Source organism: Barbus barbus (genome assembly GCF_936440315.1).
Source record: "Barbus barbus genome assembly, chromosome: 23".
In the NCBI taxonomy this organism is placed as follows: domain Eukaryota; kingdom Metazoa; phylum Chordata; class Actinopteri; order Cypriniformes; family Cyprinidae; genus Barbus; species Barbus barbus.
The window spans coordinates 4,948,040-4,968,215 of record NC_136751.1 but is presented as its reverse complement, the minus strand read 5'-3'; the positions used below and the strand labels follow the sequence as shown (position 1 = coordinate 4,968,215).

Genomic DNA, 20,176 nt, shown 5'->3' with positions numbered 1-20,176 from the left:
ATTATGTTGAATATGAAAGGTTTGTGTGTGTATTTCTTCACTGTGGACAAGAAAAAATAACTTGGATCTGAAGAAAGAAACATAACATATATATTCTATATTTTCTGAAATGTAAAGGTAAGATTACAAAATCGGGGACATCTTGCCACAAAATAATAGATTGCTTGAAAATGTTACATAAAGTGTTAAAGAGTGAGTGAGAGTGAATTGCAGGCATTAGATTTAGCTTATTGCCATTTCAGGATGAATTAGTCAGAGAAAAAAGTATTATGGGGGAGAGGATATATATATATATATATATATATATGACAGAGAAAGAGAGCGTGTGTGTGTGTGTGTGTGTGTGTGCACATGTTTATGTGGTTTATGAGGACACAAATTTGTATCATGACATGGGTATGACAGAGGTATTACAATATGAAGGTGGTTTATGAGGACACTGCCTATGTCCTGTAATTCAAAAGGCTTAAAAAAAAAAACATACTAAATGGTGTTTTTTTGAAAATCTAAAAATGCACAAAGTCTCCTGTGAGGGCTAAGTTTAGGTGTAGGGTTGGTGTAGGGCAATAGCACACACAGTTTGTTCAGTATAAAAACCATTACGCCTATGGAGAGTCCCCATAAATCACAAAAACCAACATGATGCAATATATATAATAAAGGAAATAAAAATGTAAAAGTACAGAAAATGTTCTATGATTGTTAAGGTTATAGGTTATGGTATTTATAATTAATTACATTGCCAAGATGCACAATTTTACCAATTTAGTTACATTTTCCAAAAATACAATTATTAGGATTAATTTGGTCTTTAGATAATATGGTGGGGCAAGATGGTCCCCTTTCATAATTTTCATTTTTGTGACCTTACAACTAAATTGTTAATTGTTTCAATTTGATTCCCATTCCTAATGTGCTGATAATTAATAGTTAGTAAGGTAAGTGTTAAGGTTGGATTAAAGGATCTAAAATAAGGTCACGCAGAATAAGGCAATATATTAATATGTGCTTTAAAAGTACGATATAAACAGCCAATAAGCTAGTAATACGCATGCATGCTAATAGTGAGAATTGGTCCTTAAAATAAAGTTATATATATATATATCAAGTATTGGAACAGTAAAGACAAAATTGCTCTGTTGGCTGTGGAGTCAAGACAATTGCAAATATGATTAAAAGATGAATATGAGACAAAACTACAGAATGTCACATTTTATTATTAGCCATTTCAACACATACATGTTTTACCAAATAAAAAGAACAGCACTTTTAGAGTTCATCCCACTCATTGATGTGAGCATAAGTATTGGGACAGTTGAACATAAGGCAGATATAAAAGAATTAGAATTATTTAGTTGCAGATCCCTTGCACACAATCACAGCAGTGAGTCTGTGACCCATAGACATCACCAGACTCTTGGTCTCATCCTTTGAAATACTTTTCCCAGCCTTTAATGCAGCCAATCCCAATTGTTGCTTGTTTTGGGGAGTTTCTGCCTTTACTCTCCTCTTCAGCTGGTGAAATTCATGTTCAATCAGATTTAAATCTGGAGATTGACTTTCCATTTCTTTGCCCTTAAATAAATTCCTTGACTGAACTGGCAGGGTGTTTTGGGTCATTGTCCTGATGCAATATGAAGCACTTCCCAATGAATCTGCTGGCATTTTCTTGAATATTGGCGGGCAAGATGGTTTTGTACCCTTCCAAATTCATTCTGCTACTGTCATCATACATTAAGTCATCAGTAAAGTTGAGAGGGCCTGTTCCAGAGACAGCCATGCATGCCCATGCCATGACACCACCTCCACCATGCTTTACAGATGAGGCTGTATGCTTGGGATCATTTGCAGTTCCCTTTTTTCTCCACACTTTTTCTTTCCCATCACTTAGATAAAGGTTCATCTTTGTCTCATCGGTCCATAAACAGTTCCAAAACTCTTCTGGCTCACCTTTGTGCTTTTTTGCAAACTCTAATCTTGCCTTTCTATTTTTGGTGCTGGTCAGAGGTTTGCATCTTGCTGTGTAGCATCTGTAATTCTGTGTCAAAGTCTCCTGAGGACAGTAGAGTGTCAGAGCATCACCCCAGCTTTCTGGAAGTTGTTGGTGATTTTACAGACACGTCTTTTAGGGTTCCTTTTCACAGCTTTTATGATTTGTCTGTCATCAACTACTGTTGTTTTCTCAGCCGATCAGGTCGTTGTTGGTTGCTGGTGGTTTCCAAACTCTTGATTTCTCCATGCCCTTTGTTTTTGCTATAGCTCTAATTGACTTCCTCTTTTCTTTTAGCATCCAAATTGCTTGTTTTTCTCTCAAAGTCAGCTCCCTCATCTTCATCCTGGTTTGTGTGCGTCATCATCGAATGCAAGATTCAGAATGCAGAAGTAATGGATATAACCAAGGCTTAATTTGTGCTGGAACAAGCCGGATCCGGAACCTACGAAATCGGATCCGGCACCTCATTTTGTCGGGTCCCCCTCCTCACGCGCCAATGAAAGACGTTTGTGCTGACCTATAATCTGCATAATATGAAAAATCCTCTATAATGACCGTGCTTGCAGCACATCTACATTTGAAATAAAGAACCTGAGCGTGCAAAAGACGCGACATGTGAACTGCTCTGCTCTCACAAGACATAATGCATGGATCCATAGCCTATACATATGCGTTTTCTTTCTCAGCTGTTCACATTTACTTAAGAAAAAACCTGGATACTGGCCCGGACGGCCATTTTTGCGTAATTTTGTGTATATTTGGCCACTTAAACTCAACAACAAACTATGAAAAATAACTCAATATGATACTTGCTAGGCGGCTTTGGATGTGACTGTGAACGCTCAGCCTTGAAACAGCCTCTGGAGCGCGCCAGTACCGATTGGCTTAAAAAAACGTGCAAATTACACAGTTTTGTGACTATGCAACAATGACCCGATTAAGCAAGTGAACATTTTGACATCTTTCCTGAAATGCGAGCGCAAGTCTTGGATCAGCGACAGCGTGCAGCAGCTCGTATTGCAGATGTGAAGCCGCTTTGAGAGAGAGAAAGAGAGAAGACGCGCTCCAGCTGAATCACTCACGCTGTTTTCAAATTAATTATTTAATCTGCTAGTTTGTGTGGATTTATTTACCCATACAGGGTTCTAGACTCATTCTTCCCACTGGTCGCACTTTTGCGACTAACTTTCTCAGTTTGTCGCACAAGCACATAATTTGGTCGCAATTTTTAAATTTTATTTTATACATTTTTTTTTTTTTGCTACGACATTTGATTAATCAATGCATGCTGATGAACTTTTATCATAGTTTATATTATAGTTATATGGTAACGAAAGTGTTCAACATTCTCATCAGTAGCCTATATTATTTGTGATTTAAATTTTGTGATCAGGAATTCCTTTTTTCTGCACTTTCACTTTCAAATTCTCGATCTTGGTGTCACGTTTTACAAGAAAAGATAATCGTCTGTTTTGCTTGTATCTATACACCTTTCACGTTTTAAGACTAAAACAAAGATGGATTCATTGTTATTCTTAATTAAAAAAACACAACAACAATAAAACAGTAGGTTACAATGACAACTAGCTTACATAACATTTTTTAACAAAAAGGAATAAGACTAGGCATAGGACACATCACATGCTGTATTATTTACCGACTAATAGCCTAAATTACAGAATGTTTAGCAAACACTGAGGAATCAAATAAATAATAATATAAAAAAAAAAAAAAATTAAAATTAGGAAAGCCTCTATAGCATAATGTGAGGTAAACAGCAAAGATAACAAGCTTCTCAAAACGAAAACAAAAAGAAAAGTAAAACTAAACTGGCTGTCGTTGACAGCCTTCTTAGGTTTAAGAAGCGGTCTTTTACTTTAGTTTGAAAACCAAATTCTCCATTGCGCTCAGTCCGCTACGCGCACCTTCGCAGGCTCTACACCTGAAGCGCTCGCGCTGAAAGTGCCTCTCTTCATGTGATCAGTCAAATCTGACTGAAAATGGTCACAGTCTAGAGCCCTGCCATACTTGCTATATTGAATGTTTGCAGGAATTTCCCTCATTGTAAACTTGAAAGCTGAGTAAAACTGTGATATACGCACAATCCCCCACGCAATTCTAGACAGGATTTATTATAACTATTACAGAGATTTTGTGTGTGTGTGTACACTCACGGTGAGTGGCAGAAATGGGTTTCTCATCCTCTTCCTCAGTTTCGGCCCCTGAGCACCATTCATCACCACTGTACGGCTGCTTTCTCTCCAGCACACACCGGCGTTTGCTGCGCATCACTCCCTCTACTGGACACCATTAGGAAAAACCCAAAGACACAGGGATGTAAACATATTCAGAATCAATTACACATATTTATAGACAGTATGGTTTCTCTCCACACTGATATAAGCCAACACCCACAATCTGTCTCAAAAAAGCTCATTTTAAACGGATAGCATTCTCACAAATTCCAGACACAGAGTACTCCAGACATGTTTTGGCATTTAAGCGGAATGAGAGGACACACAAGGCCTCCAAAGCCTTCAAACATCCCCTAACCTTGAATACCAGACACAGTGAGGGAGAAAACAAGGGAGAGAGAGAGCTAAAAAGACAGGAATAGAGAGAGAACGCGAGCAGAGCGTTAGGTTGTGGTGTCGTCGGCCTGCGCACGCCGTGTTGGCGGCAGGCACAGATAAAGAGCTGACCTTTTCTGCATCCTCTTTTGTTCCCAGCAGACATCAGTTTACGTAAATGAGTGAGTCAGCTCTCTCTCTCTGGTCTACTTTCTCTTTAATCATTGGCCCTTTCCAGGTGTGGCAGTCGAGTGGTCTGAAATGAATGGGTGACTTGCATTTCATTTGAATGCCTTTCTGTTTGCCTTTCTATCGGGTGAACAATATATGTAGAGAAAGAGAGAGAGAGAGAGAAAGAAAAGGAAAAGAAAGGAAAGTTTCCCTGGAAAAGAGCTGGGTAGAGACGATAAAGTTCTCCCTTCCCCATTTCTCATGCTCGCCACCATTATTTTAAACCAAAAATAACAAGTAAAATCAAGCATTCCTCTATAGTTATACCAAAACTTTGTTGACTTGTCCATCATTGCTATTATGATTAAAAAAAACAAACTAAAAATTGATAAAATTAAATATAATAATAATAATAATAATTCATATACTGAAAATAATATGTATCAGTGCAATAAAAATGACAGTTTTGTAACAATTTTTTACATTTTAAAAATATTCACAAAAAAAAAAAAAAATAAATTAAACTAACAAAGTTCATTATTACTATTGTGGGGGAAAAAAAGTATTTTTCCTTTGAATGAACATGACAAAATATTTTAGTGTACTCCAATAAATAGTAATACTTAATTTTAGATATTTTTAAATTCAGAAAAATTACCTTTTCAAATGGAAAATACGTTTATTTTTCTGATCCTAGATAGATTTGTTCTTGTTTTAAGCATAAACTCATTTAATTTAGATACATTTCTCAGAAAACAAGACTTCATATCTTAATTTTGCATGTCAAGTAAATGTATCTTTACGCATTTAAGACTTTCTTGAATTTAATACAATTTTAAGGCCTTAATTTGTGTAGAATTAGGTGAGTTAAGATCTTTTTGAAAAACCAGCAGAAGTCCTGTCATCATTATTATTATGATTTAAAAAAATGGAACTCCAATAAATAGTTAGTGTTTTATATATTAGTGATTAATCATGATTAATCGCATCCAAAATAAAAGTTTGTTTACATAATATGTGTGTGTACTGTGTAGCCTATATTTATTATGTATATATATATATATATATATATATATATATATATATATATATATATATATATAAATACACACACATGCATATATTTAAGCAAATGATTATTAAGTTTAAGTATTACGTTTATACATAAATAAAATTAAAAAAATAATAATATATATATATATATATATATATATATATATATATATATATATATATATATATATATATATATATATATATATATATATATATATATATATATATATATAAAAAAAAATATTTACAAAAATATTACTAATTAAAAAATTTAATAAATAAATAATATTTTATAAACTACAATAACCCCACCTTCTACCTTCCAGACAGGTGTGAGTGTTTGTGTGAAAAAGTGAGAGTGTGTATGTACGCTATTACAGGAAGCCCAGATGACTCAGTTTCTCAAAATCACTCTATTGCCCCGTTATTTCCCCTGATCTCTCTCTCTAATACACTCATGACATACACAAAGCACCAGGCAAATGGAAATAAAATAAGAACTGCACAATGAACCAAACAAAAAGAAATGGCACACACACACATTGAAAAGAAAAACACTCCTCCGCAATCCAGGAAGAGAAGACCTGTTATTGCTTTTCATATTGGGCAGAAGAATCTCACAAGACCTGTCAGCAGCACGCTCTGGTCATATTTCAACCCAAATCAAAAGAAAGAATATGAAGGTATATTTGGTATAGATAATAATATGCATTTTTATAACAATTAAGCACATTCTCACCACCTACAGTTGTCATTATTGTAATTTAGTCGTGCAAGTCTCACATTCACTCGCACACATTCAAATCTAATCGCGCTGTCAGTGACAGTCACAATTCCAAGGAGCATGAGTTGATTCTTGCATCTTTGATATGATACATTATGCACTGCTGCATTTTATATCTAACTTTCTCCTTCCAGAATGTTCATTTTCAGTGGTATAAAACCTGGTTAACATGGACTGACACTGAACAGCATTTTATCAGCAGTGGCATTCATAACTGTTACTAGGGCAACCAGAACTAGAAATGCAGACTAGCATCCGATCTGTATAGCAACTGCTGACATGCAGCGAAAGAAAATGTCATTGGTGGTATGAACAGGGCTTCGATGATGACCAAATTTTCATTTTGGTGAAGGATTCCTTTCATGATGCCCTTGCCAAACCTTTTTAATTTATCTTATTTATTACATTTAATTATTTCGGAACATAATAAGCATCATTTATGCATTAAGTTTATGCATTTTTATTTTTGCAACAATGAAATATAATAACATAGACCTACTGATGAAAAGTTTGTTCACTTACATTATTTTCAAACTTGTATTATTAACAAAATTGAATCATTTGTTTTTACTTTTAATAGGATACATGGAAAAAGAAGAAGAAGAAGAATATATCCCTCCATAAGTATTGGAACAGTAAAGACAAGATTGCTCTGTTGGCTGTGGAGTCGAGACATTTACAAATATGATTAAAAGATGAATATGAGACATTTTATTATTGGGTGATTCAACACATAGATGTTTTACCAGCTAAGAAGTTCAGCACTTTTAGAGTTTCATCCCTCTATCTGATGCGCTTACATTTCACTGCTGGTTATACTCTGTATAATTGTGTATGTGACAAATAAAAATCTTGAATCTTGAGAATAAGTATTGGAGCAGTTGCCTCACAGGTCTTTCTAAGTGATCAGCTGTGTCCTGTTGCATTAATTCTTCAGATATTAAAAGCAGGGAATGTGTCGTATCAGTTATATCCATTACTTCTGTATTCTGAATCTTGCATTCGATGATGACGCACACAAACCAGGATGAAGATGAGGGAGCTGACTTTGAGAGAAAAGCAAGCAATTTGGATGCTAAAAGAAAAGATGAAGTCAATTAGAACTCTAGCAAAAACAAAGGGCATGGAGAAATCAAGAGTTTGGAAACCACCAGCAACCAACAACGACCTGATCGGCTGAGAAAACAACATTAGTTGATGACAGACAAATCATAAAAGCTGTGAAAATGAACCCTAAAAGACGTGTCTGTAAAATCACCAACAACTTCCAGAAAGCTGGGGTGATGTCTGACAATCTACTGTCCTCAGGAGACTTTGACACAGAATTACAGATGCTACACAGCAAGATGCAAACCTCTGACCAGCACCAAACATAGAAAGGCAAGATTAGAGTTTGCAAAAAAGCACAAAGGTGAGCCAGAAGAGTTTTGGATCTGTGTTTATGGACCGATGAGACAAAGATGAACCTTTATCTAAGTGATGGGAAAGAAAAAGTGTGGAGAAAAAAGGGAGCTGCAAACTATCCCAAGCATACAGCCTCATCTGTAAAGCATGGTGGAGGTGGTGTCATGGCATGGGCATGCATGGCTGTCTCTGGAACAGGCCCTCTCAACTTTACTGATGACTTAATGTATGATGACAGTAGCAGAATGAATTTGGAAGGGTACAAAACCATCTTGCCTACCAATATTCAAGAAAATGCAACCAGATTCATTGGGAAGTGCTTCATATTGCATCAGAACAATGACCCAAAACACACAGAATTTATGAGGGCAAAGAAATGGAAAGTCTTAGATTGCCCAAGTCAATCTCCAGACTTGGGCAATCTATATATATGTGTGTGTGTGTGTGTGTGTGTGTGTGTATAGGCCTATGTTTTGTATTGCCCTTTTTACACACTATAGAAAAAATGTATGAAAATTAATGAAAATGTTTAATTATGTTTAATACTGTTTATTAATAATAATGTGAAAAAAGTCAAACATCCACACCAATTACAATAATGAGGATTTGGGGGGAAACTGTACTTAACTGTCTTGAAAATAAAATAAAAATATCAGTGGTCTTAAACTTCTTCCTTCAAAAAATTATAATTATATATTTATTTTTTTACTTTGGTGTTGGTGTGAAAAATGACACGGACATGTTTTTGTCAGAATCACTAAACCACATAAAGGGAACCTGTGTGTGTGTGTGCAGTAAGGGACCTGTTGATATTCAGGAACTTGTTGCATAGTCTCCCTCCCCCTCACTCTCCACCCCGCTCTATTCTACTTCCTGTCTGAGCGCAGAGTCGCTCTCAACCCCCGCTCAATTAGCGAGCGACACAAACAACAGGACAACCAACAGGATAACACAAGCACTTGCGCATTTGGCACTGTTCCAGGAGCGTAACATCTGATACACACATATAAGCATGCACACACACACACACACACACACACACACACGTGTGCTCAAAAAGGTCAGGGCATTTTGGGGTTGCTGAAAACAGCCAGTTTCATCTTTACTGTGTTTTCCAGTTGAAAGGGGAATTTCAGAAATGTGGCCTTTTTTAGATTGTTGATCAAGAGATACAGTGATACATGAGTAAAATGAGTTTGAGTGTGCACTACCTATTGAGTATCATATGATGTGTGTTTGAATGTATGTGTGTGGCATAAAGTCTGGTCCACGTTACAACATATTCTGGCCACTTAGAGATAGATCCGTCCTCTCAAACAGGAAAAGAATCTCTAGTCGTTTTAAAATAATAAGCATAATATTGCTTATTTTGTGTGTGTGCATTATAATTAAATTATTAAAGCTAAAACGTATTATTAAAATATAATTTTGATAATATTTACTTTATTAATATCAGAATCAATATCTCACAACCTAATATCTGATATCAATATCAACAAACTGAATTTTGGGTAACACTTTATTTTAGGGTCTCTTAATTAGTTGCTTATTAACATGCATATTACTAGAATATTAGCCATTTATTAGTGGTAATTAAGCACATATTAATGCCTTATTCTACATGACCTTATTCTACATCGCTAATCCTACCCAATACCTAAACTTAACAACTACTTTACTAACTATTAATAAGCAGCAAATTAGGAATTTATTTAGGAAAAGGCGTAGTTAATTATTAAATGACCAAAAAAAATGTGCCTTAAAGTATTTTGCGCTTGAAATGGCTGCATTTGTTGTTGCTAGGAGGAGGCATCGCAGAGAACAAGAGAGCGTTGTAGAACGGAGAGGATTTTTCCCACGCATATTAATTTATTTGGAATGCCAAAACAACACATTATTTGAATCTGAACATATCCTTATGCTAATTTGTGCTGCGCTTGGTAGATTACATTGGTCTTTATGGAAATGAGATGTTGCGTCTATGTTCTTTAATTTGAACATTGTCAGTAAATCACCCACAGAAATTTCCACACCCATTGCTGTTTTGGAATTGCACTCTCGTGCTAATTTGCCCTGTTTAGTAAAACTGGCCCTTAGTATTATTATCTGTGTTGTGCTGCCTAATTTTGTCTGTGGAAACCATGACACACTAGGATTAAAAATGTGGCGTAAGAGGTTTTTTTTTCTTCTTTTATTCAATTAATACTATTATTTTATTTTAGGACACATTAAATAGTCACAAAAAAAAAAAAAAAAAATACATTTATAATGTTACAAAAGTTTCCACAAAAATTTTACTCTGCAAAAACAGTTTTCAACATTGATAATAAAAAGAACCAGTATAAATAATTGAGTAATTGAGCAGCAAATCACATCATCAGAAAGACTATGTGACACTGAAGATTGGAGTAATGATTATGAAAATTCAGCTTTGTCATCACAGGATTACTTTACATTTTAAAATAGAAAACGGTTATTTTACAGTTATTCACAATATTACAGTTTTCACTGTATTTTCGATCAAGTAAATGCAGCTTTGGACCAAACCTTTGACCAGTAATGCACTTCACAAAAAAAGTGTTATATTGAAACGGATTCTATTTTAAAATGCTCATAATCAGATTAGGTTAGTTACTTTTTATACACTACATGTTCACATATTATTTATTTATACAAGTAAATTAAGGTACTGATTTGCTGTAATACTTCTATTTTCTCTCTTAAATCTTCCCTCCTAAAAAAAAAAAAAAAAAAAAAACCCAACCTCTTTTTTACATTCAGAAAGTCTTCCTAGGTTTTATGAAACTGCACACACCAGCCACAAGTCAGCTGTAATTACTCAGAAAATGGTGAGGCCACACAATTAGTTTAATCTGACATTTTTATGATTTAATTAAATATTAGCTTTTCGTCACCTCACGATCCCCTGCAGGTCTTTCCGAGTTTGGGAAATGATGATAAAGAATAGAACTAGTTTCTTACAAGTTAGGTCAAAAGTAATAAGTATTAGTCAGAATACATTACTCAAATGTGTAATCTGTAAAGCTAGTCAGACAGATTGGATCTGATGTTTTGAGAAAGCTCATGCTATTTTGTGCATAAAGCATCAGACAGTCAGTCTATGGACTGTGGGCGGCCCGTGGACATTCGGTCTAAGGATGAGAGCAGCATTACGCCTACCTTTGGCATCTGGCTCCAAAACAGGGGTGAGTGACTCTCTTTGGTCTCCTGTGTCCATGGAGACGCTCCTTTCCCTCTTTGCCTTGGTCTTCATTATCCCACCAACTCCACCGCCTGATTGGTTGAGGCTCTTCAGTCCAGGGTTACCAGGAGAAATCTGGTTGGATTTGACTCCATGGTTCCCAGACCCACTGCCCTTTGACCCTTGGTTGCCAGCAGGTCCTTGCTGCTGCGCTTGGTTTACATTGGGGAGCTGTGATTGGGCCCCGCTTGTCACTTGCTTGCCATGATTGGATAGTTTATTTTCAGAGTGCATTTGATTGGCTGGTGATGGAAAGGAAACTGAGGGGGTTGGGTTGCAGCAATACGTTGTGTCTGTCCGTCAGTGAGACTGCAAACAGACAGCTGAAAAGAGAAAGAACAGACACGAAAGAGTGTGAGAGTTTGTCTTGCACATTTCTAGTAGTAATACAAAGTCAAGTTTACCCAATTCATATCAGACGCACACAGTAGGACTGGGAGGTATATCAGTTATTATTAAAAAGCATTGTTAAACTCATGTGCAGTTGTGTATATACTGGCTATTATACAATGGAATTATTATGAAGTTATGAAGTATCTGTTTTATAATAGTAGTTTTACTAGTCTTTTGGTTTTGAAATGTTGCAATCTTATCTCTTTGTGAAAATGATTAACTATCAAAACTGGCAGTGTTATTCAAGATATGTATTACCACATGGCAGTTTAATATAAAAAAATAATAATACTTATACTAATGAATACTAACATGACACGATGCCATATAACTATATTGTGATATATACAATTACCATGATATAAAATTACTTACAGTAATATACATGATTTTGTTCAAACCCTCCACCAGTCAAATCCAAGGAAAGTGTGTGTTTCACTAAAGGAGTTCTAAACAGGTCTGTTCATCCTTCACCAAAACACACTTAATGCTTAAACAGGATTCAAAGGTCATTGCCAACAATACCTCTCTTACCTCATAAGACCGATGATACAACTCAAAATGATCATTTAATACAGCCATAAACATCACAAACAGTATTTCAAAGATATATATGAATATATAATCATAAGTCTGAATATATCGCTATAAATCTTAATGTAAGAATGTAAATTGTGAATATAATCAAAGTAAATCTGAATATATAGTTCCAAGTCTCAAAATGTCAATGTAAATCATGACATGATTGTATTTATAATTCTGAATCTATAAATGAATATATAGTTAGAATTCTGACTTTATAACTGTCGATCTCGAACATACATTATATTGCCAAAAGTACTGGGTCACCCCTTCTAATGAACATGTTTGACTACTTTAGTAATTTTTAAATGTTTAAACGGAGAAATTTTACACTTTCATCCACTAAATGAGCTCATTTCAAATTTGATGCCTGCTATAGGTCTCAAAGTTGGCACAGGGGCAACAAAGGGCTGAAAAAGAAAAAGATTCCGCTGGGAGAACATCTATCAACTAATTAAGTTAACTGGCATCGGGTCTGTAACATGATTAACTATAAAAGGGATGTCTTAGAGAGGCAGAGTCTCTCAGAAGTAAAGATGGGCAGAGGCTCTCCAGTCTGTGAAAGAGTGTGTAAAAAGATTGTGGAATACTTTAAAAACAAGGTTCCTCAACATCAAATTGCAAAGGCTTTGCAAATCTCATAATTTACAGTGCATAACATCATCAAAAGATTCAGAGAAACTGGAGAAATCTCTGTGCATAAGGGACAAGGGCTAAGACCTTTGTTGGATGCCTGTGGTCTTCGGGCCCTCAGACGACACTGCATCACTCATTGGCATGATTATGTCATTGACATTACTAAATGGGCCCAGGAATACTTCCAGAAACCACCGTCGGTAAACACAATCCTCCGTGCCATCTGCAAATGCAAGTGTTCTATGGTCAGACGAGTCCAAATTTGACATTTTTGTTGGAAATCACGGACACCGTGTCTTCCGGGCTAAAGAGGAGCTAACCTTCCAGCGTGTTATCAGCGTTCAGTTCAAAAGCCTGCATCTCTGATGGTTTGGGGGTGCATAAGTGCATATAGTATGGGTAGCTTTCATGTTTTGGAAGACACTATGAATGCTGAAAGGTATATAAAGGTTTTAGAGCAACACATACTCCACTCCAGACAACGTCTGTTTAAGGGAAACCTTGTGTATTTCAGCAGGACAATACAAAACCACATACTGCAGCTATTACAACAGCATGGCTTCGTAGTAGAAGAGTCCGGGTGCTGAGTTGGTCTGCCTGCAGTCCAGATCAGAGAACATTTGGCACATCATTGAATGAAAAATACGTCAAAAACGACCACAAACTCTTCAGCAGCTGGAAAGCTATATCAGGCAAAAATGGGACCAAGTTCCAACACCAAAACTCCAGAAACTCATAACCTCGATGCCCAGATGTCTTCAAACTGTTTTGAAAAGAAGAGGAGATGCTACACCATGGTAAACATGCCCCCGTCGCAACTATTTTGAGACCTGTAGCAGGCATCAAATTTGACATGAGCTCATTTTGTGCATAAAGTTGTAAAATAAAAATAAAAAAGTTGTTATCTATGTTCTATTGTGAATAAAATGTTATTTCAAATTCTTATAGTTTTCATTTTATTCAAATTTAAAAAACATCCCAACATTTCCAGAATTCGGGCTGTATATGTGTATGTGTGTGTGTGTGTGTGTGTGTGTGTGTGTGTGTGTGTGTGTGTGCATGTGCGTGATTTTGTGACAAATCAGGACATGAATTTGTATAATGACACAGGTATGACATGGGGCAATGTCCTGAAAAGTCACCTTCACCTTGTAATACCCATGTCCCCACTTTCCAAAACGCTAATAAATCATACAGAGTGAGGTTTTTTTGGGAAAGTTGAAATGCACGGTCTCCTGTGAGGGCTAAGTTTAGGTGTAGGGCAATAGCACATACAGTTTGTACAGTATAAAAATCATTACATTAAGGGATGTCCCCACTATTCACAAAAACGTGTGTATGTATATGTAAGTGTGTGTGTGTGTGTATGTATATATATATATATATATATATATATATATATATATATATATATATATATATATATATATATATATATAACTAAAATCTGAATATAAAATGTCTACATCTCAATATAATAATATCTTTATTATCAGAAATGTTCAATCCTGTATCAATGCAAATCAAATACTGTATTATTTTATTGTAATTATTACAAATTTTAATTGTCTCAATTAAATCTCTGTTTGTAGACAGATTGTTGATCACTTCACTAGCTCTCTCAGTCATGTTATTAACACTGTCACAGACTGTGAGGAACTTCCAGCACTATAGCCAACCTTTGGAAACCACATCAGGAGCTCAAAAAGTAGAGAATTTGTATGTATGTATATATATATATATATATATATATATATATATATATATATATATATATATATATATATATATATATATATATATATATATATATATATATATATATATATATATATATATATATATATATATATATATATCTTATATATAGATACATATATATAGTAAATGACCTTATACTTGTTTAGTGCAGACACAATCTCAGGACACTGAAGACTGGTTTGCAGGTTTGCTGTGGATTTACGCACCTCACTGGGATGAAGGTCCAACAAGCAAGTGCATTCCGACGTCTCCTCACTAGATGTGCACTGATCTGTAACACATACACCACAGAAATTTAATTATGCTTTACTTTAATTCCATTATGACTCATTATCACAAAAACATTAAAAAATAATGAGACATTTTAGCATAATGACTAGAGAGAAACGAAAGCCTTTAAAAGAGAGAGAGCGTTTTGGACAAGTGTAACTGTCCCTTTAAGAAGGAGGCTGCAAATGATGTTTGGACACACTGATGCCCAGAAGTGAGTTACTCGTTTAATTTGCTCCGCCCACAGTGAGCAGAAATCACAAAAACTCCCCACCTTCAATAATAATATCCAGAGGATCTCATTTTTCATCAAACAGTTCTTATTTTCACTCTCGCTTTTTATTGTTTCCCACTCCCTCTTCTTCATGTTCATACAGTCATAAACATAATGTTTCCAAATGAATCAGAGGTATTTACATATTTTGCATCTACTACTAATATTTACACATTTACATATTTCCTAAAGATCCTAAAGGCCTCTGATCTCATCTATACGCTAACAGACTCTGACTAAACTACCTTTAGCATAAACAGATTTAACATTTACAGTCTTTTACTTCTGAAAGTGGACTGATGACTCATCTTGCACTCAGAGGCGTGTCCATTGTTGTCCAATCAAATGCTTTCTAGTCTAGAAAGAGAAAATTCCTCCCTATAATACAACTTACAAAAGACTAGAAAAAGCAAACAGCCCCTAAATGCAAAAGGATATTTAAAAAAAAAAAAGACAAGCCCTTTCATATGCCACCAACTTTTATTTGTAATTTTATTTTTATAGAAAATTAGGATTTCTATTAAAAATGCAAAAAACCAAAACAAAAAAACCGGTCTGCTGTGCTTGTTTATAGGGATGCACAATAAAGCCAAAATTTTGTGATTATCTATCAATGTGGCTTTTAAATAATAATAATAATTATTATTATTATTATTATTATTATTACTACTACTACTACTACTGACAATTTGTAATCGTTATATTTCATTTAGTAATAACATTTGTAAAACAATTAGTTTTTTATTAAATAATAATATAATAATAATAAAATTATGAATATCATATAATAATAATAATAATCTTATATAATATTACTTTATTCTACATTATTTGTCTGTCTTTTTTTATTCATTAAACCATCAAACTTTTATTTTGACAGACAGCTGCAGGTAGCTCTTACAGCTTCCCACTACAAGCATGTTGCGTTTCTAAATGCAGATCTCTCCAGATGCAGAGATGGAGTTCTGAACCGCTCTGAGACGCTGCAGTGGAGCATAACCTGCTCACGCGTAAATGAACACAGCACCACGCTTCACTATAAAACATACAGCACATATTTAAACCGCTGCCTTTGCAATTTGATAAATCACACTAAGTGATAACGCAATTTTGTTTTCGGGATTTAGATTAATTCTGCAGCCCTAACATCAAGACAAATGCATTCATCAAACCACTCTTGAAGATATATTTACAATGGACACCAACTGATCACATTCCAAGAGTTAACGTAGATCCAGAACTAACACACGCACGTACACGCACAGCTGCCAAGACTGAAATGTGCCAAGGATTGGGTTTCTCTCATGTGAATGAAAGAGGAACTACACACAATCCCAGCAGCCATCTGCCTTTGTCCATAACCTGCAGAACTCTGTTGCGCGTGTGTGTGTGTGTGCGTGCGTGCGTGTGTGTGTGTGTTGAGGGAGTTCCCATGCTGTCACTGCAGGTCTGTCATGTAGACTGTGAGGGAGAGGCATGTGGTACAGGTCATACATACAGGTCTGAACAGAACACCCTGACACCTGTTGCACAAGAGACATTCACTCACACACACACACACACACCCAATGACACCAGAGTTCATGCAAATGATAAAAAAGACCTTACTTTCCATCTTCTAAAAGCTAGCAGGGCTGCACGAATTGGGAAAATAATCAAATTGTGATTTTTCTTATAAACACCGCATGTGACTGAAAAAAAATCCAGATTTGCTGTGCTTAGGGCTGAAGAATTTTGCCAAAATATTGTGATTACAGTACATAATAATAACACACACACACACACTCCCACACAGTGCATACTGTATATTTATTTAATTAAATCCCAGCTCTTGCGATTTAAAATCATATTGCAATTTCAGTTTTATTTTGATTAATCTTGCAGGCCTAAAAGCTTGAAAATTGTAATAAATGAAATTGTAATAAATCCAAATTTTTCAGTCCTAAATAGTTGGTAGTTATTACACATACACAGGCACAAAAACACTTCCAGTCAGACGTAAAGCGTGTCGTTGACGGGTAGCGGGGTCCCACGCATATTTCCATCCCAGAGGCATTCAAGCTATTGACCTCAAAAACAAAAGACACAGTATCAGTCCCTCTCCCACCCCCTCACCAGCACACCTCTGCCCCTCCATCACACTCTCCGTCTTTTCAACAGGAAACTTTTTTTCCACTAGCTGCCGTTCACAAACACCCTCTCCTTCCTCTATAAAGTTATTTGCGCCCTTTCTTCCTCTCGGTCTCTTTCCCCTTCTCTTTCTCTCGAGGTGTGTCATTTCTGTACCACAGCGGCACCAAACGGATAAGCGAAAATAGTTCGATTTCTACATTTTCTGAAAAAAATGTGAGTGGTGTTTACCTGTGCAAAACTCAGCGCCATGATGTTATGGGTGTTAAAGGGATAGTTCACCCAAAATGAAAATTTGCTATTAATTTACTGACCCTCAGACCATCCAAGATCAGACCTCAATACATCGTCAGAAGCTACGGGTGTTAATTTTGTGTTGCCTGTATATGCTTTTTTGACAGTCAAAGTAACGGTAGTCGCTGACTTGCATTTTATGAATCACCAGGACACCAGTTTCAGCTAAAAATCTTCTTTACGTCTTCTACTCAAGCAAAAAAGTCCCCTACATCACGAATGGCCTGAGGGTGATTTTTGGTTGAACTATCCCTTTAAAGCCACTTCACTCCAACAATTAGCTTTTACACAACAGACTATAACATTCTGTTCATTACAATGCTGCAGTTGTGTTGTTCTGTCTCTTTAAATGCTCAAGCTCTTTAAAGATCGGCTGTCAATGTTTTATCATTCATCAGTTGGTAAAAGAAAAAGAAAAACAACATTCTGAAAGTAATGCCAGTGACTTTGTTCCTCTGCTGTGTTATGGCTGTCGTGTAGTTGCGGTGTTGATTTCCCTATTTTCATAGAACGAAAATAATTATCAAACTTATAGCTGTCGTTACAGTTTTCATTCTTGGTGGGAAAATTTTTGTGTGGTTGCCAAGGTGTTCTGAGCTATTTTTAAGCATTGTTGTGCTGTTGCTAATGTGTTTTGAGTGTTTATTTATGCATTGTTGTGTGGTTGCTAAGGTGTTCTGGCCAGTTTTATATTACTGTATTTATGTTCGTAACACAAATTATGCAGGACAAGTCATGTGTTAGTTTGTTGTTGTTGTTTTTAAATAACTACATTTATGCCCTGCCCCAAATTCAGTCAGTTTTTAGTCAGGCTTACTGATAGCTATCTTTGCACCTAAAACTGTAAAATAGATAATAAGCGTCCAAAAATTGGCGGGAAAAGAAAGAACATACACAATTTATCTTTAAATTGACATTTCAGAGGAGTTATCTCACACACAACCTGCTGGACACCAATTAGTCATTAACTAAAAGACACACAGTGCTCATCACTCATTAACCCCCAGAGGAAATTCTCTCATGATAATGTATCGCAGCAGCCTTTGTGCTCATCATCTAGCGTGGACAGGTCAGGTCGACTGCGCTAACTACGATCATTAGCGGTTGACCAATATGGGTTTTTTTCAGCAACAGTGATGATTACACATCTTGTACCTTGTTAAAAACCACTAAAATATTGAATCAACATACACACTAAAGGCTGAAAAACATCAATTGTAATTTAATGGGGTCTTTGTTTCCTGAAGATCCCATCAAAAGAAAGTATAGATTAATTGTGTCCAATCAAATGCTTTCTAAAACGAGAATGTCCCTCCCATCCCTTACAAAAATTAACCATGGTTTTACTATAGTAAAAGTGTAGTAACCAGTTTTTTGGCATGTTGATTACCATTTGTATAACCAGAGTTTTACTACACACACCATGGTTAAACTATGATTAGTGAGTGTAGCAAACCCATAGTTAATTAGTGTTTACCATGATTTCACTATAGTAACCATCAGGGTTTGAAATGAACTTTTTCCACTCACAAGACAATTTGGCTATTCAATTTTTAAGTTACCAGCCATTCATAACTTCTACTAGCAAAAAAAAAAACCAGTGTAGACAGCATCACTGATTATAATGGGTTCTATTGTATTTTATGGCGTCACATCAAGTGTCGTTTTTAGACTCTGTGCTACTGCTTCAATGCAAAGCAAACCAACGCACGCCGTTACTGATGATGGGTCACGACTCACGAGTATGTTCAAGTAAGCTAGAGATGCACAGGTGCTGTGAAATTAGGCTGTATTTAATATATCATGACTAGGGTTGCAAAGGAGTGGACAATTTCCGGTAAATTTCCGGAAACTTTCCAAAAGATTCCAAAAAATCCTGGATAGTTTCCAAAATTTCGGTAGTTTTCTGAAATTTACTGGAAATTTTCCACCTTTTTGCAACCCTAATCATGAGGTCTCACGAGTCCAGTATTTGCACTAAATCTGTGCAGATTTGGCTTGCAACTTCCCAAAGATATTAATATGTGAACATAACATATGAAAAGTAACCCGCCAAATTGCCTAGTGATTTGACCGCATTACCCACCACGTATTTGTCAGGTGTAAATTTCAAACCCTGGTAAACCTGGTTACAGTAACACCTGCAACATCTAGTACTCAACTCAGCTGAGTACTCAAGTAGTACTCAACTGTTCACGTCAGTTTAAAATGAAAAGAAATGGGCCATTTGATATGTCCCTCCTAAACTTCCTGTTTAGAAAGTTTTGTTACATTTGTCAAATTGTGTGTGTGTTAAATCATGGAGTCTCTAAAGCAGCAATTACATCAGAGCGTCTGAATAACGGTCTTAGAGAACACAAACACACACCTCTTAGACCAATGAACGGTGCTTGTGAAAGAGAAAGTGATGAGAGAGAGAGAGATGTGGGAGAAAACAGACAGAGAAAATCTTAAGAGAATGACCCAGAGAACCCTGTGAAAAGCATGATGTTTTTTTCAACCGCTTCTTCTCAAAACTCAGCTATTACCGCTTGGCACTTTAATCCCATTTACACAGTCCAGAACAAATCGGAAAGAGACTGATCTGAGAAAACAA

The 20,176-nt window shown here is 35.8% G+C and overlaps 1 protein-coding gene across 2 annotated transcripts in view; it reads right to left on the bottom strand.

The window, feature by feature from the left end:
• The window catches only part of LOC306843356 (B-cell CLL/lymphoma 9-like protein), a 50,538-nt gene that overhangs the window by 8,310 nt on the left and 22,052 nt on the right, over positions 1–20,176 (bottom strand). Inside the window, exons 2-4 of one of the 2 annotated variants that reach the window (XM_079374798.1) lie at positions 14,819–14,883; positions 11,159–11,563; positions 4,168–4,293 (exon numbers count right to left, since the gene is read on the bottom strand). In XM_079374798.1, the coding sequence (XP_079230924.1) occupies positions 4,168–4,293; positions 11,159–11,474 (442 nt within the window). In that variant the 5' untranslated portion in view covers positions 11,475–11,563; positions 14,819–14,883. The remainder of the gene's footprint in view (positions 1–4,167; positions 4,294–11,158; positions 11,564–14,818; positions 14,884–20,176) is intronic. The other variant, XM_079374799.1, reaches the window with a different exon arrangement.